This window comes from Crocodylus siamensis, chromosome 13 (genome assembly GCF_052110815.1).
Source record: "Crocodylus siamensis isolate JL-2025a chromosome 13, ASM5211081v1, whole genome shotgun sequence".
Classification (NCBI taxonomy): Eukaryota; Metazoa; Chordata; order Crocodylia; family Crocodylidae; genus Crocodylus; species Crocodylus siamensis.
In genome coordinates, this window is record NC_143407.1 from 28,447,911 (window position 1) to 28,475,131 (window position 27,221).

Below are 27,221 nucleotides of genomic sequence, written 5' to 3' on the forward strand. Positions count from 1 at the left end.
GCTTACGGTGCATCTTGTAAGCACCCTGGCTGAGATCTTCAGTGGGGCCTATGACCTAAATGTGGACCCTTTAGAAAAATCCCAGCTGTCCTTTAAACCCTGAACTTGCTCACATTTAGAGGTAGAGCCCAGACTCATTTACTATCTTCAATGGGAGTCTGCAGGATGACAGGGAGCCAAGGCGGGTTGTAAAACCAAGCTCATAACAACCATAGCTGAGATTCGAGGTCCCCAACAGAGGTGAGAAGTGTTAGTATTGCCCGCAGGTGGAGGAGGGCCAGGACTGGGTGCCCTAAGCACGGCTGTGGGCACTGGACATGAACAGATCATGTTTTGCAGGAATGTTTTGCAGGCTTGAAATGTGCTAAGTCTTCCAGATGAAGCCCCAGGCATCGGACCTGCGCAGGAGGCTCTGCTCACGCCCTGAGTGGACTGAGTGCAGGCTCCAGCAGACACGCCCCTGGGCCTGGTCTTGCTGACAAGCATCACTTGCTGGTCCTACAGGACTGAGTGCTGGAGCAGCACAAGGGGCGGCCCTGCCAGACCCCGCTGTGCTGCCAAGCCCAAGGAGGTGTTCCTTGTGTGGCCCCTTCACTGTGCCTGCAAGAGCAGGACACAGAACCTCCGCTCCTGGCACACAATAGGCAAGGGCTCCCCTGCTGCCACTCCTGCAGGAGGCAAGAGAACCACTGAGGCTCCATCAGACTCCTGGTGAAGGTCAGAGGGGACCCGGTGAGTCCTCAGGGTCAAGTGAAAGGCAACCCATGTCAATTTTTCCAACTATTTTAGGTGGTCTAATAAAAGATTTACTCCAAAAAACCTTGTGTATGTGTATCTGTGATACATTAATTTCTTCCACAAAGTGCAAATCGCTCTGGAAACCTGAAGGGAGATACCAGGCTCAGCAGGATTTTAGAAAAGGGGTCTGTTATTTATACGGAGCCACGGCTGCATTACGTACTGCCCGTGGAAAGAGCAACAAAGGCACTACAGCCTAAGCACAATTATATTGGGGATAATTTGATGCCACTGAAACCCAGATCCCTGCTTTATTCAATCAAAGTAGCAAGGGCTGGTTGTTCTGCTGAGCCTGATCTAACCTCTTTGTAAATCGGGGGAAGGGGGCTTATGGGTTAGTGGATGTTCATCTGGGTCTGGTGTATGAATTTCTTTTTAAGTTGGTGCAGAGATTCAGCCACAAGGAAAATCTCATACTGCTCAATTTGTCAGTGTGGGCAGGTATATCTCCAATTATTTGTGTTGTACGCAGGTGTACACAAGCTTTGCATTATTACATTATTGCTCCCATGTGAAATTCAAGCCTCTATGAGGAGGTGTAATACAGGTGTTATTTTCAAGAGAGACAATGTGGCATTGCCTTTTCTTCGGGTTTTTGCTATTGCGGAAGAATAAAATCCCATATTTTTAGGAAACAGCTTCAACAGGGGTGATTGGTGCCTCCTGAGTCTGGTGGGAGCACAATTTGTGGGCCAAGAGCCCCATAGCCACTCCATCAGCTATCTAGGTTGTAGCCATATTGGTCTAGAGGAAAAGGCAATCAGGACTCCATCTATCTACTCCTATACTTCTGTGCTGTGGCTTAGTGTCCCCACCCCAACAAGCTGCTGGCCCGCACAACAAAACAACTGCCCCATCCTGAGCCGTGTCAAGTCGGGGGCCAATCTCAGGCTACCAGTTCCTTGTGAGCTTCAGCAATCAGTTATGTATTTTTATGTATTACCTTAGCTGCCCAAAACAGGCTCAGGATGTAACTGTATGTAGGATGTAACTGTCGCCTGACTGGTGAAATCATCCATACCACTTTATAACATGCAAAGCATTAGTAGTCTGAAGTGCAGGTTGAATCAGAAAAGTATTATCCGTTCCTGGCAGGGGTATTAAAGAAGACACAGCCTGCTTACACTGCTACAACAAAGCATGTTTTGAAACCCAGGTGGGTAAACCTGTCATCAAATGTGCTGTACAATACAAATAAACTCCCTCTGCAAACAGATGTGCTGTCTGCCACACCACCAGGAAAGAGCCTAGACAGCAACGGCCTTTTGAACGTGACCCCGGCTAGAGATCAAAGGCACTCTTATTTTCTCTTCCATCTCCCCAAAGCACCTTGCCCGCCTCTGGTCCTTCCTCTCGCAGACCCAGAGGACCACACTTCCACCTTCCGCTTCCTCTGTGCCAAAACAAAGTTTATTGACTTTCAGGACTTTTAACCATCTTTAGCTGAGCCTGCGGAAGGGTGTATGAGCCTGAAACCTGGCAGAAAAATCTTTTTTGCTGTTGTTGTTGCAATTTCTCAGTTTAATAAAAGGTGTCCTCTCTGAACCAAGGGTTCTGCATTTCTTATCCTGAATGTGTTTCATTTCAATGAAGGGAGGACATGCCTGAAATCTCGCTAGAAAGGATTTTTCCAACGAGATCGGATTCACCCAAAGACCCTGCCCCCTGCCACATCTCCTCCAGCTCTTCCATCGGCTGCAGCCAGGGCGGAGAAGGCGTCCAGGGGCACCTGTCCCGGGCCAGCTTGGAGGGGTGCAGGAGTTGCACTCGGGATAAGACATACATTTGGGATAAGAAATGCAAAACTCTTAGCTTGGAGAGGATACCTTTTGTTAGGCTGAGAAATTGCAACAACAACAAAGATGTTTTTCTGCCAGGTTTCAGGCTCACGTGCCCTTCCGCAGGCTTAGGGCACCTGTCCCAGGATGGCTTGGAGGGGTGCAGGAGTTGCACTGCTCCACGATGCTGGGGGGGGGCTGCACGGACACCTGCTCCACTTGTGCGTTCAGGACACCCTGGAGGGGTTGCATTTCCCCGCGATGCTGGGGGGCTGCAAAGGAAGCTGCAGCAGCACCTGCTCCACTTGTCCTCCCGGCGTCCCCCCCGCCCCTAGGGGGCGCTGCGGCCGCGACCCCGCCCCCTGGACGTGGCGCCGGCCCGCAACCTGCGTCGCGGAACGCCACGTCGAGCCGCGGGGCGGGGCCTGCCGGCGCGGCCAATGAGCGGCGGGCGCGCATGCGCCGCGGCGGCGGGCCGGGTTGGCGCGGGGGGCGCGGCGGAGGGAGGGGGCAAGATGGCGGCGCCCGTCCTGCTGCGAGTGTCGGTGCCGCGCTGGGAGCGGGTGGCCCGCTCGGCGGTGTGCGCGGCCGGCATCCTGCTCTCGCTCTACGCCTGGCACCTGGAGCGTGAGAAGGGCCGCGACGCCCGCTACCAGGCGCTGTGCGACCTCGGCGAGCGCGTCCGCTGCTCCGCCGCCATCGCCTCCAGGTGAGCCGGGGGCCGGGGGGGCGCCGCACCCGTCCCGCCCGCGCCGGGTGTCACCCCTGCTGCGTTCCGTCGTAGGCAAAGGGTTCAAAACGCTCGCTAATCTGAGAGGCGACAGCACCCGCATCGCTCTCCGCTGGCTTGTAGGCTGGCAGGCAGCGCTTCCTTAATGCCGCTCGGCCTCCAAATTTAAGAGATGCATCTGCTGGCACGACCCGGTTCTGGCCCGCGCACTGGCGACTTGCAGCGGGCGATCAGACAGTAAATACGAAGAGTTGAGTCGGGGTTATTTGCATATTTATTCAGTGGTTTGGTGGTTTTTTTTATGTGAGTGCAATCGTTTTGAGTTTCCCTGTACGATTGTGTTGTATTTAAGACATGTGAAGGGGCCTGGGGAGATCATTGGGGCCAGCTCCCTGCACTGAGCAGGAACGATAACGGGGGGTGAAGTGACCCCAAAGAGGTGACTGCCCACTCTCTTCTTGAAGATATCCAGGGTCAGCGATTGCACCACCTCAGGGGGGAGCTTATTTCATAGTCTGGACACCTTTACTGTGAAGGAGTTTTTCGTAATGTTGAGCCTGAATCGATCTTCCAGGAGTTTGTGGCCATTACTCGTGGTTTTTCCTCAGGTGCCCTGATGAACAGTTGCTCACTGAGCCCTTGACGTCCTCCCCTACTGCAGCGGTAAGCTGCTGCCAGGTCTCCTCTCGGCCCTCTTTTCTTCAGGCTGAAGAGTCGCAGGTCCCTCAGCCTTTCCTTGTGTGACTTGCTGTGTAGGACTCTGATCATACGAGTGGCTCTTCTTTGGACTCTCTCAAGCTTGTCCAGGTCTTTGTGAAATGATGTTGTGTGTGACTTGTCAGGAGAAGCTAGGGTCTACAGAAGCCTCCAAATGTGAAGATCTCGGCTGCACAATTGATGGCGATTGGGGTTGCTCTCAGCCTCTCCCTTTAGCTTGCTCCTGTGGCCTTTTGGCTTGGGGCAAGCGAGACTAAACCCCAAGTCCTCCGGGTTCAGGGCGTGCACGTAGGAGGCCTGCCACATGGATTTGGGAGTATCTGAAGTTCCAGGCTGATGAGTCTGGGAGGGAGGACACTTACCAGAGGTAGGGCTGCTCAGACTGAATCAGTTGAGCTCTACTTGGTTGATAGAATTTGGAAATGATTTGGTCTGACATACAAAATTTCAACTCCCGCCCCTCCCCAAAACAGTGTCTTGAGACAAAAGAGATTTGCATGCTGCCACTTCTTCTAAATCTGTGTCCTCTTACTGTTAGGAACACCGTTTATTGCAGCAACTGCTTTGGAGCAGTCTCGTGCTGTATGGTGCATTGCGGGAGACTGGTCAAGTCCACCTTGTGTGTTGTTAGCCTGACCGCCCTCAGCTAACAGCTACGTTCCTGCACCTACATGACATAGAGTTCTGCCTCCCTTGTTTTTATACTGCTGGTAGTCTGACTTCACTGCCTGGTATTCAGCACTTGCACAGAAACCATCCACTACAGTAAGGCATGTAGTTTTCTTTCTGACAGAGCTTCCTAAAGCAGGCTAGTGTTTTAGCCGAAGGAAACGAGGATTATCCAAAGGTTGACTTAGCATGATTTGTTAGGTATCCATCTAACACTTTTTAAAAAGAAAAATGGAACTGGTGGGGTTCGGTCCTTCACGTGTATAAAGCAAGCTGTCCAGGTGACATTCTTATTGAAAAGTTACTTCTTGTTGCTTCTGGGCACTGTCTGATTTGGTGCTTTGGGCAAATAATGTTGAGTGTAATTTAGAGTGTGCAGAAAGGGATTCAGATAGGGATTTTAAGTATTAAAATGCTCAAACCTCTTATTGTCGTATAAGGCAATAATTGTAGGAAAAAGGTCTGGTAATACGTCAGGGATGCACAGGACGTGTTAACTTTTTTCTTCAAATGCTGTCTAACTTTGAGCTTACTCTCATTAAAGCTAAATCTAGTTGTGTTGTGACTGAAACTAGGGTTGCATCATATCTCGTTGATGTGTGTAGGTACAGATATGTGAAAGGCAGTTCCTATTGGGGCTGGGTGGGAACCTCATCTTTGCTTTTCTGTTGGTTATCAGATGTTGTTTAGCTTATGGTGAGACTTGAGAATCTTTTTTTTCTCCCTTTCAGATGCAACTTGAAATCAGATGTCTGAATCTAGAGGGGGCGAAGACTTAGATACGCTGATCAAAGCATGTAATTAAAACTACATCAAGGCTACCTGTGTTATGTCACTGAAGTATAATTAATATAATTAATAAAGCTGTAGGACAATAATCAGACATTTGATCTTGGGTATTTTGCTTGTGTAGGTGGGGCTTTCAGCATAACCAGTTTCTCCAAACGAGATCAGATTGGCATGGAAAAATGTCTTTTTTGCCTTTTGTAGTATGCAGCACAGTCCTAATCCAAGGGCAGAGATTCTCAACTGGGGTGCCTTGATCCTTTCAAGTGTGCCACAGTTTTAACACTGTTAGGTGTGCAAACATAATTCGTAAGATAAACTTGGGGATATCAAATAGGGATCTGTAGTGACCTGTTGTCTTTCTGAGTTCTTTGCAACGTGAATTTTTATGTAATCAAAAAAACCTTGTAAAAACTAAAAGCCAGCATTTTCTTCAGGATGCCTCAAGTCTAATGAGGGGTGCCTTGAGTTTAAAAGGTTGAGAAACGCTGTCCTAGGGCCTTTAGGACATGCATTAACTATTTCCTTGTTGTGTTAGCAGTACTCGCCTCTACCCTGCTTTTACCTCTAACATGTTATAGGGTATTCTTGGTGATTCAGTTATTGTGCCTTAAATGCGAGGGTTGGATATGATATTATGGGGTTTCTTTGAGTTAAGGATTGCCTGCAGATGCAGGGACTGAACTTGATAGCCCAGGAGGTCCCTTCCAATCCTGTATTCCCATGTCAGTTGATTTTTTTTTTCCTTTCTTTTTTGTTTAAAGGAAGGTTAGCAAGAGCACTAGTACCTACTGTGTTCCTGCATCTGAAGATTTAAGGAAAAAGCCGACACTTTCAGTTGACAGTGACATCAGTTGTTTTAATAACTTAATTATTCATGAGGGTAAATAGCCAGTGAACTTTTTATTTATGAAGAAATCTATTGAAGAGTTTAGGAACTGCTATTACTAATCAAAGTAGAAAAGGTTTATCCCAGAAGAGTTTTAGACGTTCCATAAATAAGCTTGCAAACAATATCATTTTGTGTCCCTCTGATATTTAGGAGAGAGACCTTGCATCCTCTTGCACAGTGCAGTGCACTGTTTTTAGAACTTGGGCAGTGACTTTCGGGTGGTATCGGGTTGATCTTAAGTATATTTTGGAATGGACCAGGTTCCTGAGTGGCTATGAAGTGCAGGTAGCCACTTTCCCTGGCATGTGGGATGTGTAGGTAGAAGCCCTGAGACAGTTTTCTGGGGGTTAGTGTGAATGACCATGAGGGCTGATTTTGTTGTAGATCTTGAGCAATATTTGCACCTTTGTCAATATTGATCTAGCTTGGCACCTTCAATTGACTTATCAGACAAGTCCTAGAATACAGGTAAGTCCAGTAGCTTTTAAGAATTGACATTAATTTAGGTGTAGCTCTCCAGGTAAGCTGTATTAGGAATTTTCTATTCAAAAGTTATTAAATAAGTCAAGCTATGGGTTTTCCCATCCCCTTAGCCCTTTGTAACCCACTCTGAAAAATTGTGGACTGAAAAAGGATGGTACTTCAACTTAAGTTGGCAGTTTTGCTAAATAAGCTGCCAGATAATTCTGCTTGCATTGAGGACAAGTTCACGGAGCTCTGACTAGATTTGTTGACAATGGCTATGTAACTTGTAACTCTTCTTTCTGTCCTGGTAGCTCTTCCCTAGTTTTTGTTAGTACTGTTAATGTGACTTAAGGCTTGTCTGAATATCAAAATTACACTACTTGACTGTGTGCCATATCTATTCTGATATAGATTATCCCTGCTCAGCATAGGAATAAGGTGTACTTGTATAACTGCATTCACAAGAAAACTTTTTATTAGTATAAATATTTTGATTAAAAAAAAAAATGACCTGCAAAATCCCATGCACCTTGCACTTAAAAATCAAGTTCATAAGAACCTGTTATCTGCACAAATGGGACATGGATCCAAGCTGCTTTGACCTCGCACTTAACCTGATGTTTATATTGCAGGTTTCCATTCAGTTCTGTTATGGGGCAGTTGCTGTAAACTTGATGTCTGTCAAGTTTTGCTTGATTCCAGGTTAAGAACATTTTATAGCTGTTTTCTTTGACTTTAATGGTAAGTTCACTGACACACCAGCCCTTTACTATTGCTGTAGTTGCAAGAGAATAACCAAATACTTCTAACCCTGGCTGCTGCATCTGTTGTTGATTGATGTAAGGTAAGAAACAAATAATGGTAGTTCTGGCTTGAAAGCTGAAAAGCTTGTCTAGCTGCTTCTTTTGGTCTACTACATGCAGATCAGGCTTGTTTAGCATTTTAAAGCTTTGCGCAGTGGCTTTTGACTGGTACTTGCTTGTCAGTAGTGAAACTTTTAATATGGATTATTTTTCAGTTGATTTCCTGCGACTTCAGTGAGATGGAGTACAAGTTTAGTATTTTTGTTGAGCATTTTTGATTCAGTGAAGCAAAAATTAAGTTTCATTTTTAGATCTTTCTTGAAGGACAGTAGTGTAGGGAGGTCGGATGTTATTTAGCAATACCTAGAATATTTAAACTGAGGCATGGAAACGGGTCTGGCTATAAATGTTTCAGAGGGGTTTAATTTGGTTGCTGTAGTCTCTTTCAAGCTGCAGACCCATAGTCTTGTTTTTCTGAGTAGTCAGAGAGCAAGAATACAAAGATAATTTTGCAGTTAGACTGTAGCATTGTGTGTGGCTTGCTTCCTGAAGAAAGTTGTTTTGAAAATCACTGGTAATAATAGCTATTTTCAATTTTTTCTAATATTGCTCATGGCCACAGGAAATTAAAAAGTTAAAAATGAATTGGACAGGGAGGTTGAATTACAGTGGTGGCTACAACAGGGGTTGTTCAGCATTGTTGCCAATGGGCTGCTAGAGGTTAGGGACCATGGTTATATTGTCAAATTGGAACATGTATTTTTGCTACCCAGCGGAGGCTCAACAAGCTTGCGGTGCCCTTCAGAAATGTATGCACTTCTACATGTATGACAGTCTTTTACTTCCAATGATCTAAGCAGTAACATGGACAGTTAGTCTTAAAATATTTTTTCTGTCCTTTAATACTCTTGAGATTTACTTTGTATGATATAGCAGAAATTTTAACCAACTACTTTTAAGTTTGTGTTATAGTCAGGGTTAAAAAAGTTACGTAAGCTCTGCTTTCTTAAGTTAGAGTGAATATATTGGTGGCAAGTCTCAGTTTGAATAATCAGCACTTTCTGATGTAAAATTGCCATTACCTTGAGATTCTGCTGACTTTAAACTTGAAATTCTTTTGTTTGTACCCTTACTACTATGTAATTTGGAAACAATTTATAGAATAAAACTAATGGAATAAAACTAATATTGGTTGTTAAGCCTTTTAGTAGTAGTAAATATTAAGCATGAAGGTGTATCTACTGTATTCTTGAGCATTTTTGGCAGACTCCCAGGGTGGAGTTTTCAGTCTTCCCCATGTTGGCTTTTAATAAGAGCTTCAATTAGAAGTGGTAGTGACCCAAGTGACCATATAGATATGAGTTAGGTTGTGTCCAAAACCTCTAAAGAATGCTTAGCAATGATAAGAACTTAAAACACTTTCTAGATTCTTTGATCTTTACATCAGTTTTTGATAAAAGGCATTGTACAAGTTCAGGTTAGCTTTACTCATCTTATTAGAACTTGCATTCTGAATTGAACCTGGGTGCATATAGCGCAAGCTACCCATTTGAATGCCAGCTGTCAGTTTTAAGTTTCTCTTATTGTGTTTGGCAAGCTTGGAATTCGTTGCAGTTTCAGCTGACAGTGGCGGGTCTTAAATCAGTGTGAAACCTGAGAGCTGTTTACTTGATCATTTATAAGGTGGAAGATGCCCTAGGAAGTCCTGTTTGTTGTCTGTGGGGTGGTAGTTTGGGTTCCTTGATAACTGGTAGTGGAGCAGTCACTTTTTAAAGTGCACGTTCTTTGTCTGTTGTTTTGGAACACTAATATAATTGACAAGCGTGCAAAGAGCTGACGACTAACAAGTTCTCACTGCATCATCATCTTTTGGATCAAATCACATCTGTGCCTTCTATCAACAAGTATTAAACAGATAAGTATTGCTTTAGAATAATTAAAAATTACCCTAAGTGCACAAGTGCATCTCTTTGAGAGTTTCAGCAACCTTGCTTGAATTATTTGCAGCAATGGCAGCTGGATTTTAAAGAGCTGAGTCTTGGAAAGATCCTCGTAATTTTTGTAAGAGACTTAGCTAAAGAAAGCTGGCACAAATGGTTTAGACTAGTGTATGTAGTTTACTACTATAGCTTAAGTTTTTAAACGCTGCAACCAATTCTTTTCACACTGTATATGAACCTCTTTAAAAAAACAAACAACCAAACAAAAAAAGATTGACAAGCTGAATAAGGAGGGAAAAAAAAGTGGTATTTTTGAAGTTCTCATTGATTTGGGCAGTAACATCTTTCCTAAAGGCAGTTTCTTTTAAACGGGCCTCTTGGACTGATGCAAATTGCCTTTACTCTAAATCAGCGGTGTCAAACATACAGCCCATGGAGCCATAGGATCCAGTCTGTGGGATCTCTCGGTGACCTGATGGGCAGGATCCCCTGGCAGGCCAGCCCGAGGGGGAAAGGAGTCCAGGAAAGCTGGTTGTATTTTAAAGAAACCTTACTGAGGATGCAGGATCAAACCATCCCAATGTGCAGGAAGAATAGCAAATTTGGCAAACAACCAGCTTGGTTTAGCAGAGAACTCTTCAGTGAGCTTAAACACAAAAAGGAAGCTTACAAGAAATGGCAGCTTGGACAGACAACTTGGGAGGGAGTATAAGAATATTGCTCGGGCATGCAGGGATGAAGTTAGGAAAGCCAAAGCACAGTTGGAGTTGCAGCTAGCATGAAATGTGAAGTGTCACAGGAAGGGTTTCTGTAAGTATGTCAGCAAAAAGAGGAAGGTCAGGGAAAGTGTCATCCCTTACTGAATTGGGGAGGCAATCTTGTGATGGAAGACTCGATGATCTTCCGAGGTCCCTTCCAGCCCTAATGTCTATGAAATCTCTGAAGGATGTAGAAAAGGCTGACATGCTCAATGCCTTTTTTGCCTCAGTCTTCACAGGTAAGGTTAGGTCCCAGACTGCTGTACCAGGAACCACAGTTTGGGGAGGAGGTGAGCAGCCAATGATGGCAGAAAAACAGGTTAGGGACTGGTTAGAAAAGCTGAACATATACAAGTCCATGGAGCTGAATGGGATGCACTTGAAGGTGCTGAGGGAGTTGGCTGATGAGATTTCAGAGCCACTGGCCATCATCTTTGAAAACTTACAGCAATCAGGAGAGGTCCGGGATGATTGGAAAAGGGCAAACATAGTGCCCCTCTTTAAGAAAGGGAAGAAGGAGGATCCAGGGAACTACAGACCAGTCAGCCTCACCTCAGTCCCTGGAAAAAATCATGGAGCAGGTCCTCAAAGAATCCATTTCTAAGCACTTGGAGGAAAAGAAGGTGATTAGGAGCAGTCAGCATGGATTCACCAAGGGCAAGTCATGCCTGACCAACCTGATTGCCTTCTGTGATGAGTTGGCTGGCTCTGGATGAGGGTGAAGTAGCAGACATGATATACCTTGACTTTAGCAAGGCTTTTGATACCGTCTCCCACAGCATTCTTGCAGCGAGCTGAGGAAGTATGGGTTGGATGAATGGATTATAAGGTCAATAGAAAGCTGGCAGGATTGTCAAGCTCAACAAGTAGTAATCAATATGTCTAGCCGGCAGCCAATATCATGTGGAGTGCCCCAGGGGTTGGTTCTAGGGCTGGTTTTGTTTAATATCTTCATTAACGACCTGGAAGATGGGATGGAGTGCACCCTCAGCAAGCTTACGGATGACACCAAGCCTGGGAGGTGGGGAGGGTATAGCAGATATGCTGGGGGGTAGGACTAGGGTTCAGAGTGACCTGGACAAATTGGAAGGATTGGGCCAAAAGGAATCTCATGAGGTTCAACAAGGACAAGTGCAAAGTCTTGCACTTAGGACTGAAGAATCCCCACGTGCTGGGGGCTGACTGGCTGGGCAGCAGCTCTGCAGAAAAGGACCTGGGGGTTACAGTGGACAGTGACCTGGATATGAGTCAGCAATGTGCCCTTGTTGCCAGGAAGGCTAACGGCATAGTGGGCTGCATTAGTAGGAGCGTTGTTAGCAGACTGTTATTTTTTCCCCTCTGTTCTGCACAGGTAAGGCCACATCTGGAGTACTGTGTTCAGTTTTGTGCCCCTCTCCCCCCGCTACAGAAAGGATGTGGACAAGTTGGAGCAAGTCCAGCAGAGAGCAACGAAAATGTCTTGGGGCCTGGGGGACATGACTTATGAAGAGAGGCTGAGGGAACTGGGCTTATTTAGTTTGGAGAAGAGAAGACTGGGGTGGGGGTGGATTTAATAGCAACATTCAAGTACTTGAAGGGGGATTCAGAAGAGGATGGAGCTATACTGTTCTGTGGTGGCAGATGACAGAACAAAGAGCAATGGTCTCAAGTTGCAGCAAGGGAAGTTTAGGTTGGATATTAGGAAAAACTTGCTTGCTAGGAGGGTGGTAAAGCACTAGAACAGGTTACCCAGAGAGGTGGTGGAATCTCCATCCTTGGAGGTTTTTAAGGCTCGGCTTGGCAAAGCTTTGGCTGGGATGATCTCGTTGGGGCTTGTCCTGCTTTGAGCAGGGGTTGGACTACATGACTTCCTGAGGTCCCTTCCAACCCTGATTTTTGTTTTTAATGATTGTATGACCCTATGCTTTGGTCCCAGGCTGCAGGCAATACAAGGGGCTGATCCAGGGAGCCACATACAGCCTGTGCCCTGGACCACGTGCTGTGTGCAGCACTGGATCCAGCCTGCATGCCACGGCCAGCGCACACCCTGTGGCTGGGGCACATGCACAGGCAGGCATCAGAGCTGGTGTGGGCTGTGTGTAGGGCTGGAGCAGCTTTGCGTGCTGCGTGCAGCACAGAACCAGCATGGGGTGCACACTGCATGCAGTATCCTGCCAGACTGGTTTTGCACACAGGCTCTGGGCCTGGTCCAGTGGGGCACTGCCTGCAGCATGTTCCCGGTGCTGCTTATGCAGGCCCCAAGGCTCATTCAGTATGTGGCTCCTGGGGCCGGCAGAGAGTGTATGTGTGCTGGACCCAGTGCTGCACAAGGGATCTGGGCAGGCTGTATGAGATGCCCCAGACGGACCTCTGTGCTGCCTGCAACTCTACATCCAGCCTGCGCCCTGCAGGCAGCATGCGTCCCATGCCAGTTCCAGTGGCTAGCTCCTGCTGTGTGCTGGTCGGACCCAGCGCTGCAGGCATTTTACAGGGGGTTGATCCCAATCCAGCCCGCAGACTGGCCTAGTGACACCCATCTAGCCCACAGGGCTCAGTGAGTTTGACACCCTTTCTCTAAATGAGGGACACTGGGATGGGGCATAAAGGCACTTGCAAAGAATGTGTTTCTGTGTGGCACTGAATCATGCAGAGCGATTTCATCAGCATTACTTGCACAACCAAACACTTGACTAGTCTGGGAATGGGCAGTTAGGAGTCAGTAAAGGAAAGGAATTGATAACGTCGTGCACTTTTTTTTCTGTAGCTTTGTTGGGGTTTTTTTGTTTGTTTTCTTTTTTGAGTGTACCACATAAGCCGCTCCTTTGACAATTGCACTTAATTGAATTTCCTTTTTGGCACACAATGTTAGCTCCCTGATCAGACTAATTTAATGTTGATGCTAGTGTCTAAAACATTTTCCCTGTTTTATACTCGGAGAGCATTCAGAGAACAGTGAAGCCAGCATACCAGCACTGTTCAGCAAAGCGAGACTGGAATTACAGCTTAAGGATTCCTTGACCTCATATGCGGAGAGACCCAATAATGAGTGACACTAATTGCATTGGAAGTGATGGTTATTAGAACAACTAAAATAGATGGAGTAGTTTCTGTAGCCTGTGGAAGGCCAACTGTTGAACCTCTCGGAGGTCAGTATGGAATATTTGCAACCATAAATTCTGAAGATGTGTTTCTTTACTGGATATTAAATGAAAACTAGAAAGATAACTGCAGCAATTGCACTTAAATGTGAACCTACTTGGACTTTCCGAAGAAGCCAAATTGCATAGGGAAAAATCAAAAGCATCATAACCAAGACTATTTAAAAACTTGCATTGTAAGGCCATGTTTAGTGAAATTAAATATGCATATAAGGATCTTGAAGTCTACCGAGTTCCAGTATGATTCAGATCTCTGATGGATTGTGTCATGGATAGAGCACTCTCGGAACATGTTGGGCTGGATTCGGTCTGGGTAACAATCCAGAAAAAAGTATGGCAGTATCCCCAAAGCAGGGGAGGGGACAACACGGATGAATGTGGCCTTTTTGGGACAGTGGAGGCAGAATTTAAACTTGAATAACTGTTCAAGAACCTAGTAGTGACAGCTTTATCAGTGCTTGTGGAATGGAAACCTCCCCTGATACTTCTGCTTATGATGAATGGGTAAACCGAATCAACGTTAATATCCAGATGTTTCAATGCCACTTTGATCCCGGACTTCTTTATGGTCCAAGTGTCTGGGGTCTGGAACAGACTCCCCCCAGAAGTGGTGCAAGCACCTACTCTGGATTCATTCAAATGGCATTTGGATGCTTATCTTGCAGGGGTCATTTGACCCCAAAAGGCTTCCTGCCTATGGCAGGGGGGCTGGACTCGATCTTGCAAGGCCCCTTCCACCCTCTAATGTCTATAAATCTATGCATTAAAGGAAAAATCAAAATACATGAATTTAATTAATTGCTTACTAATCTATTAATCTGGGAATTGTAAGATTGGATCAGACCTGTACTCTTTGTTGTCCCATATGTTACCTCGGGCAATGACATGGGCCCACAGCTGAAAAGAAAGATTATACGAGTGATATTCTAGCCCTAAAAAGATGCCCTAAAACGATGGATTAAATCCTGACTTGTGAAGCAAATTTAGCTGCAAGTAGTACCTTTAACTGAAAAACTAGAATAAAGTTCTTTTCTGCCTGCCAGTGCATTTAATAAAACTTTATGTAGCCTGTTCCAGTTATGGTCAGCTGCGTATAAATGTTTCATGCATCATCTGACAGTCAGGCACTGCTCTGGGAACAGCAGCAAAGTTGAAATTGAGTCAGAAGTATGCACAGTGGGGAAGCAAAGGAGGGAGGTGATCCTGAGCGTTGCTTTTGCAAAAACTCAAAGGATTTTTAATAGCATAGTAGCAAAAGAGCAGGAATTTTTGCTTTGGGCTCTTAAAAAAACGCTATTTGCTGAAAGCGTAGAGGGCTAGCTTTGTTTTTGTTTTGTTTTTGAAATGTAGTGTCCTCTTTAAAAGGTAGAATCTAATAAGTAGAGGTGCACCAATACATTAGTCTGATATCAGATCAGTGCGGATATTAAAAAAAAAAAAATTCTGCTTTGGAAATCTGCGTGTGTGGGTTGGGGCCAGGGCTGTGCTAAGCTCTTCCCAGTGGGGCAGGTGGCGGCGGCTCTGTGAGAAGGGTTATGGGGGGCTACGGCAAATTTTGGGGTGGTTGCAGCCTCCCCCTCCCCCCATAGTTCCCTCCCAACCCCACCCTGCCAGAAAGAGTCTGCCCCGTGCAAATCTAGGGGCACATGCCCCCCAGGCCCTCCCAGATGAGTGGTGGGAGCAGCGGCAGGAGCTTCTGGATAAGTGGGTGAGTGCCAGACGAGCCGCTGGACCAGTGGTTCCCACACGAATGGCGCACAGCGGCGGGAACTCCCGCCCACCCTGATGAGCCATGACTCAATCCCGTGCCTGCCCTGGCTGGACAGCGGTTGCCCCAGCCCCACTTCTCCCTCCCTACAGAGGCCTTGATCTGCTCCTCCCCACACCCCTTCTTTCCCCACTCCCCTTCCACCCCACAAGGCTTAGCAGCTGGACTCGGCTCTTCAAGCTGCTGGCTGGTATCCGAAATCAGACTGGTATCAGCCTATGAGCCTCCTTAAAAATAGGCTATCGGTATCAGCCCCAAAAATCTGTATTGGTGCACCTCTACCAATAAGAGCATAAAATGTAAACCTGTGCATAGATTTTTAACAGCAGTCAGGATGGCAGTTAAGTTAAGCTTGTTAAAATGGTTAGCTTTGTATTGCAGTAGTTGGGTTAATGTATCGACAAGGTCTTGCATCCCAATTGGCATTGCATTTAGATTGTGCTGGTGACTCCTATATTATAAGGCATTTCACACTCTTCCCCTGTTCAGGTCCGGTGAGCACAACAGCCTTGTTCATGGTTCCTAAATGTTCTTCCTAAATTTTTGATATTCAGACAAAAACTTGCAGGGAGGGGACTTCAGATAGCTAAGTAACGGATGTTCGAGGCTTTTGGTCTTATGCAATCATACAGCATATAAGATTTCTGAAACTAAGTGGTGCATTTTCCCTTGGGGTGAATGTGGTTTAATACAGGGACTTCCCTGGCCTCTTTTCCAAATTTACAGAAGGCTTGCTGAGGTAGAGAGTAGGCAACAGCCTAACCACTGCATGTAACAATCAAGAAAACAAATTCTGTTTCTTCTAAATGACTAGCCATTAAATAATTATTTTTGTCAAAATTATCCTCACTAGTTTCCAGAGTGCTGTATTCTTTTTTTTAAACTAGTGGGATGGATGGTTTATGCCCCGAAAGCTCACTTTTCACTTTGTTTGCAATATGTATAGCTACATGTTGTATCGATATTGTAAGGGCTGACACAATCATAAGGCCAAAAAGGGTAGGTGAAGCATTTCAGTAGCAGCTGGTAACTTTGCAGGTTTGACTAAAAAAACCTTAGATTCCTGTTCAGCTTTTAAAAAATAACTTGCCTTATCAACCCTTTTTAAATGTGTTCCAAGTCAAATACTAGTCAGTCTCTTTTAAAAAGCTTATTAAAAATGAGAACAGATGGTCTTAGATTGCAGCAAGGGAAGTTCAGGTTAGATAATAGGAAGACTTTTCTCATTGAGAGGGTAGTAAAACATGGGAACAGGTTACCCAGAGATGTGGTGGAAGGTCTTGGAGGTTTTTAAAGACCTGGCTAGACAAAGCCTTGGCTGGGATAATCTGGTTGGAGACAAATCCTGCTTTTGAGCAGGGGGTTGGACTAGATCACTGGTTGTCACCCTTTTGCATCTTTCTTCCCAGCAACTATTTTGTCAAAAAAACCCTGGTCCCACCATGATAAAAACAAAACCCCACAGAATTGCACCGTTTGAGATATCTGTGGATTCATCTATTTGAAGTGCAAACAACTGATTTTTTTTTTTTTTCAATTGGGCAATGAGTTGAAATCCCACCTACATGACCTTTGAGTCCCAGCTGTGGGACACGTCCCACTGGTTGAGAAACACTGGATTTAGATGACCTCCTGCCATCCCTTCCAACCCTCACTTTCTGTGATTCTGTTTTCTATGATAACGGATTTATAAGGTAAACTGAAAGGAACATTATGCAGCAGGCTATACTGCTGCACTTTGCCATTTCATACGCATAAGCCTTAGATTCAATTTGTGTATCTTTCCCTTGCTGTGGGGGCAGTGGCAAGGGGAAATGGAAGAAGCCAGTCTCTATTTAGTCAGCTGTCTAGATTTAAAAGGTTGGAATTTTAAGCATTTGGTAATTAACTATCAAGAGGAGGAAGAATGCTAGAATAGCATCATGAAGAAATGCTAGACATGGATGATAGAAGAATGGGGCTTGGGGGTAGCTTCTCATGCCTTTCACTTTACTGCATTAGTTATAAACCAGTTTTTCAACTTTGGACATGCATGGGACAATTCTGTGACTTCCAAGGTAGAGAAACCAGGAGCAAAGTTTGTTTTTAACCTCATTTGCATTTTGGATACTGCGGTATGTGTGACTTGCTAAATGGTTTGGCAGGTTATTAGAGTCCTAGTGTAAAGGAGTGTGGCTTTATAACCACAGTTCTGGAAAATTCAGCTGAGCTTGATGACAGGATAGGCTCCTGCGTACTCTGTGTCAGTATCTTTTGGTATTTTAAAGTAGCCTTGGGATCTGTAAGAGCAAACAGCTCATGAAGGTATATGCAGTAGGTTGACACTACTCCTATGTTCTTCTGGAGGCCACCTCTTTTTTGTGTAGGTTTTTTTTGTTTTGCATTCATAACTCATCAGCAATCCCTTGCAGTCGAGGATGTTCGTCTTTCGTGATAGTCTTATCTGTAGGTCCGAAGATGGCTGACAAGGCCAATCCAGGATCGACAGATTCTGTTGCAACTTGGGCATGTTTCTGCATGGGGTGGGTGGCTCCGATTCTTTGTTCAGTCCGCGACATGCTGTTTCTGCCATTCTCATTTTTCCATCTCCTGTTGTCATCATGAGACTTCAAAGTACTTGACCCTTCCTCCATTTGGGGTGGTCCTGGGCAATAGTCTCTTATGAGTTGATGTCAATGTTGCATTTTTTCAAGTTGGCCTTGAGGATGTCTTTGAAATGCTTTCTCTGCCCTCCTTTTGAGCATTGATTTACAATACAACTTGCTTCTGGAGTCTAACATCCAGATGACATGGCCAGCCCAGCGAGTTGTTGCTGAAAGATCATTGTCTTGTTGCTCGTGGTGTTTGCTTGTGAGAGGATGCTAATGTCGGCTCATCTGTCTTCCCACTGGACTTGAAGGATCTTCTGCAGGCAGCATTGATGGTATTTCAGCAACTTGAGGTGTCTCCTGTACGTTGTCCGCGTCTCAGCTCCGTGCAGTAAGTTGGGGGTCGTGACTGCTTGATTAAACCATGAGCTTTGTTTTCAATCTGATGTTGTGATCTTTGAATACCCGTTTCCTCAGGCATCCAAAGACTGTGCTTGTGTGTTTGAGGTGATGTTGAATTTCTTTGTCAATGTCGGCCTTTTGCAAGAGATGGCTACTGAGGCATGGAAAATACTTGGTGTTCTCCAGAGTCTCACCATAAATCTGAATTACCAGAGCTGGGGATTGTTTGTTGATGGGGGACCTTAGTTTTCTGAACATTAAGCATCAGTCCCATTTTCTTGTATGCCTCAGCAAAGATGTTGATGATTGCTTCAAGGTCTGCTTCTGGGTGAGCACACACTACAGCATAATCAGCATACTGGAGCTTGATGATTTGAGGTTGGGGTTTTCTTGGTTTTGGCTTGGAATCAGCTGAGATGAAACAGGTTACCATCCATTTGGTGGTTTAGCTCCACTCCAGCTGGAAGCTTGTCAGTGGTCAGGTGTAGCAGGAAGGGGTATCAAGAAGAGTGTTGGAACAACGATGCAACCTTGATCAGCTCCCGTCTTCACCTCAAAGAGATCTGCAACAGATCCGTTTCAGAGAAGAGCTGTTCATACTGTCAGGGAGCAAGCAAAGACTGGTGACACAATTTGGTGGGCATCTGAACCTCAGAAGGCTCCTCTACAGCGCTTCTTGGGTAACTAGGGTCACAGGCCTTTGAGGTAAAAGAAGGCCGTATGGAGAGGTTAATGTTGTTTTTGGCACTTTTTCTGTAGCTGTTGAGCAGTGAAGGTCATGTCGGTTGTGCCTCTTGAGCCCGAAATCCATACTGAGATTCTGGGAAGACCTCTACAGGAAATGGAAGGAGATGGTTCAGGAGGGTTCTTGTATAATGATCTTTCCTGTTGCGGACAGCAAGGCGATCCCTCTAACTTCCAGAGTCAGACCTGTTTCCTTTCTTGAAGATTGTCATAATCATGGTGTCTCTGAGGCCAGCGGGGATTTCCTCATTGCAGAACCTGAGGATGAGGGCATGGAGCTGTGACGTAAGTTTGTCTCCCACCTGCTTGGAGATTTTGGCAGGGATTTCCTCTGCTCCAGATGTCTTGTCATTTTTTATCTGCTTGATGGCCTTCCTTACCTTGTCAAGGGTTGGAGGGATTCTGAGAGAATCTCTTGACTGGGTGTCGCAGGACAGAATTGCGAACACTCTCGTCAACAACCGTTTTGATTTGAAAAGGTCTTCAAAATGCTCCTTTTAGCAGGTGTTGATGGTTCTCCTTTCCTTGATGAGGTCTCCTTCATCCTTGGGTCTTAAGGGGGTTGGGTTCCTGAGTACTTGGACTGTAAGTGGCTTTGGTGGTACTAAAGAAACCACTTATATTGCGGATGCCATTAAGACGTTGAATCTCCTTTGCTTTGTCTTCCCACCATCTGTTCTTCGTATTGTGGGCTCTCCTTTGGGCCTCTGCCTTGGTTTTTTGGAGGTGCAGTTTCTTTTGCTTGGAGTTGGTGTTGTTCTGCCAAGCACAAAAGGCCTTGTGCTTTTGGTTGATCAACTCTTGGATCTCTTGGCCATTTTCATCAAACCAGTCTTGGTGTTTCCTGGTACGGAATTCGACAGCAGGCGCTATTGATGGTGGACTTGACGGCATCCCAAGTGCAGCCGCCATTCTCTTGTTGTTGTCGATTGGAATTTGCCAGTTTTTCGTTGAGGTGCTGGTGGAAGAGGTCTCACTTGACTGGGTCCTTAAGTCCTTCAACAGTGACGTTCTGTCAGCATTGCTTGTGGTGCAGCCGTCATTTGGGAGCCAGTCCAAGTAACATAACGGCTCGGATGAGTTGGTGATCTTCGTAATTGCGTTGGTGATATTCGTAACTATATAGTAGCTGGTGGCCTATCCGTAATGCATTGGGTAATGATATCACTCATGTATGGCTCCTCTCCTTTTTTCGCCCCATGGAAGAAAGATGTCTAGCTGAACATAGTGTGTTATAGTTAAGAAAACAAACAGAAAAATTACCAGTACATATTGCTCTGTATTAGTTAGTGTAGGCAAGGACAAAGAAATGGGCGTTGAACACCAGGTAGAGAGCAATAAGGTTTGAAGTGGTTCCTCATTCTTTGGGGTGTCCATTTCACAATCCTGGACCAGCCCCCGTGAAATGTCAGTCTCACTTCATTCCTGATGATAGCGTATTGTGCTATCAGTGTAAATGGGGTTGGAGGGGGTGAGGCGGGAGAGAAGAATTCCAGCCATACTCCAAAAAGCACTTTCGTTCATATTGAGACACTATTTGACCAACTTCTCGTGGGATGGTGCCACAGTTCACAAGATGACTTAACCATTCCCACAGAGAAACTGCCCGTACATAAAAATACACATCCCAAATCTAAATGGAATCCTAAACATTTTGGCACAAAAGCGTGCTTGTGTTTCAGACCTTATAACACTGAAAGGAACTGCTTTTTCTTTGGCTGCTGGCATCTCTGATTGATTGATTATAGCCGAGGACGTGGAATAAGGAAGAAGGTTAAAACAGTCTGAAACTTAGCAGCTTTAAGGGCATCAGCTATTACAACAGCAAGATATTTAACAGTTGCAAGCTGAAAATGCTTCTACCACCCTGACCTTTTTACAGTTACTACAGCCATGTACAGATTGCTAAAGGGGGTGAGTACGTGGCAGTGTTCTCAGATTGGTTGTTTGTGACAGCCTTATTCAGTTAAAGCTTTAGACTAGACCTCTTAAATTGAATTTAATATTTATTTGAAATGTGATTGGGAAGTCTTTGTTCCAGCAAGATCCTTCTGAACTTTAATGGCACTTTATAAGAGAAGAGGGATTTGCAGCACTTCCAAAATGGCAATTCACATTCTTGATAAATGGGGAAAACTAACGTGGGTTTACTGTTTTTCGGTTTTTTTCAGGTTATTTGCTTTCTAGCAATTGGTGTGTAATCTCCAGTGTGGTGGGGGAGGAAGAAGCGGGAAAGTGCATAATAGTTGAATTAATGAACACACTTTCTTGACGGGGGATGATTTATTTTAACTCTTGCTTAGCCTCTTGAGGATGTTTTGTAAATGTTGATCAAGGGGCCTTAGCAGCCTGTAAAGTGTTTTGGCGATAAAGGACAAAATGAAACCATTGGCATTGAGACAGTAGGATAGTGCGAGGAGGCTGGGCTATAATCATACAAGTATACTACACAAGTGGTATGAAATTTCAACTAAAGTATATCAGCAGAGTGCTCCCTCCCTTCCTCAGCCGATGAACTCTCCTACTCAGACAGTCTTGGTGGCTAAAATGCATCTCCCATAGAGGCTTTTGCTGGCCTAGCGCTGTATGTTGGGACTGTTCCTACTTCACACCTTTGACTGACATAGTCTGTAATGTACATATAGCTTGCAGCTTAAGAAGACTTTAGTTTGATGTTCGAATGAAATACTGGTACCTAATTTTTAATAGTAATCTTGCAAATGGTGTTCTGCCATTAGAGCTGCTTTTGAAATTGGTCAGTTCTCTATTCATCTCATCGGGAGGCCCTCTTCTGTTTGCTGCTCTTAAAAACATTCTGCTTGAGGTTGAACAATTTGTTCTTAGCTAAAATACACAATTGCTGATTTAAAAAAAAAAAAATCACATGGATAAAAGTTGTAGCCTGCCCAGTTTTTGAGATAATAAATTAGAGTTTCATTCCATGCTGGAGTGAACCTTTTGCTAGTTATCCTCAGTGAAAGAAATGTTTTATCTTTGGCAAACTAGTAACTTCTAGGGGGGGACTTCATACCCAGTTACGGGCTATTATGTATTTCTACTGGGAACACTTGTTCTGCTGTACTGAACCAGAATGTCCAGCAGGAATGCATAGGACATCTTTTTATCTAGCAAGTGCAGACTGTGTAGCTGTTAAGGAGCAACCTAAACTGTGTATTGGGAAAGCGCTGGTCCTACCAGATCTACCTTTTGTGCTGATGAACTGAAATCTGGGGTGTGAAAAAGCAAGTGCTCAAATATGAGATTATTGGTTTTCGTTATCTTGCAGATGGGGTCGAGGATTTGGTCTGTTGGGTTCCATCTTTGGAAAGGACAGTGCAATAAATCAGCCAAACAGTGTCTATGGACTTTTATTTTATATACTACAATTGTTACTTGGTAAGTATCTACTTTGAGTATACCCTAAAGTGCATGAGATGGTGCCCCTTTGTGTTAGCAAAACATGGCACTGTTTTTGGCAGCAGTAAACCTGAAAGAAAGCTAAGCTTGCACTGGTTCAGATTCATTTAATGCCAGTGTGGTGATTCAGCTACATGCATAGCCAAGAGTTACCTTTCTCGCTTTTAGCACTCTGGCTATTCCATTGACTGTGTAAGCATTGGGAACAGTGGCTGCATTTGGGCTTTCACTTATTCTCTTCAAAGATTGGGTTACTCTCTACAAAGGAGAAAATCAAAACTGGATTTGTGAGAGCTACGTAGAATACTATGGCTAACAAGCAAATAAGTAGGTGAGATTTAATTGTGTGACTAGTGAAACAGGCTAGTTGATCTAACTGAACCCTATAATATGCTATAAAACCATTGAGATGATTGTTCATCGACTTTAATCGGCTCGACCTTTCAGGTATACTCATGATGGTGGAAATTCTGTATGCATGCCTTATCAAAAGAGGACTATCCATACACAGCTTTGTCAGCCAGCTTGGACTTGTATGGCATTTTAAAAAGAGCTGTATTGTTAATGCAAGCTTTCCAAATGAAATGGAGTTAAGTTAGGATCCTTCTCCAGTTTGTCTGTTCTTGACTATGCAATGAGGGCATTAAAATAGCAATAGTAACCTTTTCTCTCTTGTTTCAGGTATGACAGCAAGTGCAGTAGCAGCTCTAATCCTCATGACATCCTCCATAGTGTCTGTAGTAGGGTCTTTATACTTGGCATACATTCTGTACTTCGTGCTGAAGGAATTTTGCATTGTCTGCGTCATCACATATTTGCTGAACTTCATTCTCTTTATCATCAACTACAAACGACTAGTTTACTTGAATGAGGCCTGGAAACGGCAACTCCAACCTAAACAGGAATAACACTTGTTTGAACTTTTGACTGACAGTCTGAAGACCTGACTTCCATTAAGTTTATTTTGCAGTAATTTTTTTATTCATATCAGACACTTCCCCCTCCCCACCACAGAATCATAACTGAGTTTTTTAATTACTGTAAATTGGAAGGGGCCCTAGATAATTTCTGTGCTAATCTTCAACTTAAAGATGGTTGCAAAACATGAAAGCTCAAATACAATCAAAGACAAGCTTTAACTTTACTTTGAGGAAGTTTCTTAGCCACAAAATGTAGGTTTTCCACCCCCTCCACTTGTAAAGTGGGTTACACTTGGTAGAAGACTCTCCTTTGTGTATAAATTCAGTTTCAGATATAACAAGATGTGATCATGACACTTAAATATTCTAGAATAGGGGTACTGTATTTAATGTTGCCATGTTTACAGTATGTGCATTATTACATTTTTAGCTGATGGACTTGACACACACATTTGACTAGAACAATTGTACTGTAAATAAAACTAGAAATATTGGAACCATCCCTGCAGAACTGTCATTGTACAGTCAGGTTTGTTAGCATAGCAACTTGGAGAACAGTCAACTTTATAGTTGATTGGAGTAATGGAAGGATTAAGCCAATGTAGAAAACATCTTATGAGAAATGCTAGTAGTAGTGCGTACAGCAACAGAAGTGGACGTTCAGTTTTCTGTTCCCTTTTTTGGTCCCCATTAATGAAAATGGAGTTGTGATGGCTATTATGCATGCTCTATAATAACGTGCCGTTGGATATTAATGCAAGGGGGTCGGAGGGGTGAGATGCTGAAATTGGAGGGAACTCTTAAAATGGTTGAATTTTTATTCTGATCTGCATTTTAGTTCTAAACAAGTGTTAAAGCCAATCAGTGTTACCAATATTCATCTGGCATTATGCTGAGAGCTGCATAATGAAATTGCAATTTGTAGTGGGCTGGTGACCTACTGGATTAGCCAGGTAGTACACTGAACAAGCAGACACTTGGGTGATCTTGTCCAGGATCTTTGGTTTGTGCTATATTTAGGAATGAACTTTAGGACTGACATGTATTGCCCTTCTCAGGGGCCTTATCTGTAAAGCGGGGTAAGTAGGTAAATGTGCTCTTGAGAATGAAACGGCTCTTTCATTGCTCTTTCAAGAACAAAACAAAACACAAACATTTTAATTTTTTAAACTGCAAATCTAAACCGACGCAAAAGATGTTTCTACACTTGCTGTCCTAGAATGGAATGATAAAAGTGCCTTCTGTCTTAAAATATTAAACCAAATAGTTTGTGTGTTAAACTTGGCAGGCAGAAGTGTCCTTGCTTTTTAAAAAAAAAAAAAAAAAAGGAGAACGAAAACCTCCCACAAACCTTATGGTACGTGAAAGAATATTTAGCGGTCTATTTTAGCCCTTAGACTGAGAAGTGGTAGCAATATTATTGGTTCCTGTTCGCTTAAGTTGATGTGTTGCAATGTTGGGGGAAGTAATTTGATTTTTTTTTAAACTGCAAATTAAGTTAAAAATGCTGAAATTTCTAACTATCTCCAAGACCTGGAGATTGGGGATCTAGTAAAATTAATGTTGTGCTTTTGCTGCCCTCATGTCAAACAGCTTCTATATCTGAACAATTTAAACGCCTGATTCCTTCTTTAAGAGATTTGGGTCAATCCAAGTTTACTTTATGGGACACTTTTGTATGTAGAACTGCAGACACGGATTATAAACACTAAGAAGCTGGAAAAGACGATAAATTTGGTGTGAAACTTACGGTTTTAATAGTGACAGTAGAAATCTGGGATAAATTCACGCAGAACTTAAAACTACTACTGAGTTAACTTTCTATGCAGGATGTAGGTGGAAATCCCTTGTGTACAGAGCTCTGTGGTATGAGTAACGTCTCTTGCTGATAACACTAAAAAGCAAAAACCTTGTCCCTATTGTCTAACAATTCTGAATGACTGTTTATTAAATGTGTTTAGTATTGACCAGAGTACAGTTAAAGCTTGTCTTGATGTTAAGTTCTCTCTCAAATGCCTTGAACTTTGATGTGAGGGGATGTGGACAATGTTAAACTGGGTCCCTCGAGGCTTTACCCTCTCTGTGCTCAAGCCTGGGGGTAGCACCACTGTCTAATGTATTGTATAGATTTATTTTGATACATTCCTATGATCTACTATAGTAAGGCATCTTTTCATCCAGGGAAGAGGTGAACATGTGCTGCCTGAAATGGTTAGTCACAGCACTAATATCTCAGAAAAAGCAGCAGTGGAGACAAGTATAATCAATGATTATTTGGTCTGATTACAGGCTTAATTAAAAAAAAATGACTGAAAGTATAGGTGTTGACTAACTTCACTGTGTCTTTGTGCTTGTCTGTGTGGGCATAGCGTGTTACTTCGAAGTTTGTTTAGCAACATAGTCTAGGGCCAGATTTTCGAAAGTCACACCTGTAGCTTACGTGTGCACGTGTAGGGAACCAAACGCAAATCGGGTTTGGTCTCCGGAAACTTGCAGCTAGAAATCTTGTGCCTGCTTTTGCAAATCTGACCCTAAATTGCAAACCCTCTCTTTTGTCTTGTGTGTCTCTCTGTGTTACTTTATATTTCAGACCAGAATGGGAGTGACTTTTGCAAGAAATGACCCCTCTTCTTGTTTCCCTTTTGTGCTAGAGAATATGCATTTTGTGTGAACAAAGGGCAAAATAATTAGGTTAGTGGTAGAAATTTGGACCTTTTGCTTCCAATACTTGACCTCTCTCCTCACTGCTGTCAGTGTAGAAATGGCGGTTTTCTACCGGTAAAACAGCTCAGGTTAATTAGCAATGTGCCAGAAATCGTACTACTTCAGGTAGGCCCACTCCAAGCAGAAGGAGCATGTCATGCCAAATGTACTAAGGGGTGCTAATTTGACCTTTCTTAAAGGAAATGTAACTTCTGGGGAGCTTTCGTGAAAACCTTGGGGCATAATAAAGGCCGAATGCCAGTAAAGAGCATCCTGTCCTGGAGGGAGTGGGAAGGGGCCTGGATCTGAACTGTGGCTTCAGCACTTGTGAAGCTTCAAATTAAAAGCTTTGTTTCCAAAGCACGCAGAAAAAGGTCCAAAATTTGGACTCCTGCCACTTCAAGTTTTGAGGTGAGGAGTGGTTTTAATAAGGGAGAGAGTCAAATCCCAGACTTGTTTAGGAAACGAAAATTCCTAAGACCTTCTTACTGTAAGATATTTGCTACTCTGAGGCCAATGAAACATTCCCCACCTTAGCTATGGGAGGTGAGAAACTTCCATGTGCTGTCGTACTCGTCTTCTGCTGTAGAGTCTCTGATAAGGTCTTGATTGGTCAAAAAAAAGACTGGTTAGGTGCTTCAGGCAGCACTTGTGGCTCTTAATTTGTATGGACGAAACAAGTACAAATCTGATAAAACTTCAGTTCAGCCAATGTTGTTTAAATATGACCTACACAAAACTGGTCCAGAAAAGGTGAAGTATTCTGTTACTGTAAACCTGTGTTAAGCATGGCCTAAATATTAGGTGTTCGTTCTGTATAGTATGTTCCATCATATTTATTACTAGTGCTTTCAACTCCAGAGTAAACATCCATTTGAAAGTGGAGTCCTTGGGCAGATGTTCCTTTTATCCGTATAGGGTGAGAATTCTACATCCAAGGTTTAGGAAACAATTTTGCTAACAGGTAAAGACCAATGTAAATATGTAAGAATGTTTATTTGTTGCACATAACTTTTTGGTATAAAAAAATAAATGTAGAAATTACCTGTGGACGTCTTGCTGCGATCATTCTTACGCTGCAGTAGTGCAGTTCAAAGAGCTTGAATGAACCCAATCAGAGGCCTTTTTGGACTCAGTCTGAGCCTTAGAAACTGTTTTTAAAACCTGTTCTGTAATCTTGTTTCTAGAAATGTACTAAGTTGTGAT

At 43.9% G+C, this 27,221-nt stretch overlaps 1 protein-coding gene across 1 annotated transcript; it reads left to right on the top strand.

Annotated features, from left to right (window-relative positions):
* Nucleotides 1-3,070: 3,070 nt before the first annotated feature.
* On the top strand, nucleotides 3,071-27,059 carry VKORC1L1 (vitamin K epoxide reductase complex subunit 1L1). The gene is made up of 3 exons (XM_090025187.1): nucleotides 3,071-3,285; nucleotides 22,262-22,371; nucleotides 23,074-27,059. Exons 1-3 carry the CDS (start codon nucleotides 3,092-3,094, stop codon nucleotides 23,298-23,300), a joined length of 531 nt encoding a protein of 176 aa, XP_089881313.1. The 5' UTR covers nucleotides 3,071-3,091; the 3' UTR covers nucleotides 23,301-27,059.
* The last annotated feature ends 162 nt before the right edge of the window (nucleotides 27,060-27,221 follow it).

Bases quoted from the DNA above. Each gene is read 5' to 3' on its own strand.
- VKORC1L1 (XM_090025187.1), top strand. From the start codon at position 3,092: ATGGCGGCGCCCGTCCTGCTGCGAGTGTCGGTGCCGCGCTGGGAGCGG. The intron at 3,286-22,261 runs GTGAGCCGGGGG...GTTATCTTGCAG, and splicing joins TCCGCCGCCATCGCCTCCAG to ATGGGGTCGAGGATTTGGTC. The intron at 22,372-23,073 runs GTAAGTATCTAC...CTCTTGTTTCAG, and splicing joins TATACTACAATTGTTACTTG to GTATGACAGCAAGTGCAGTA.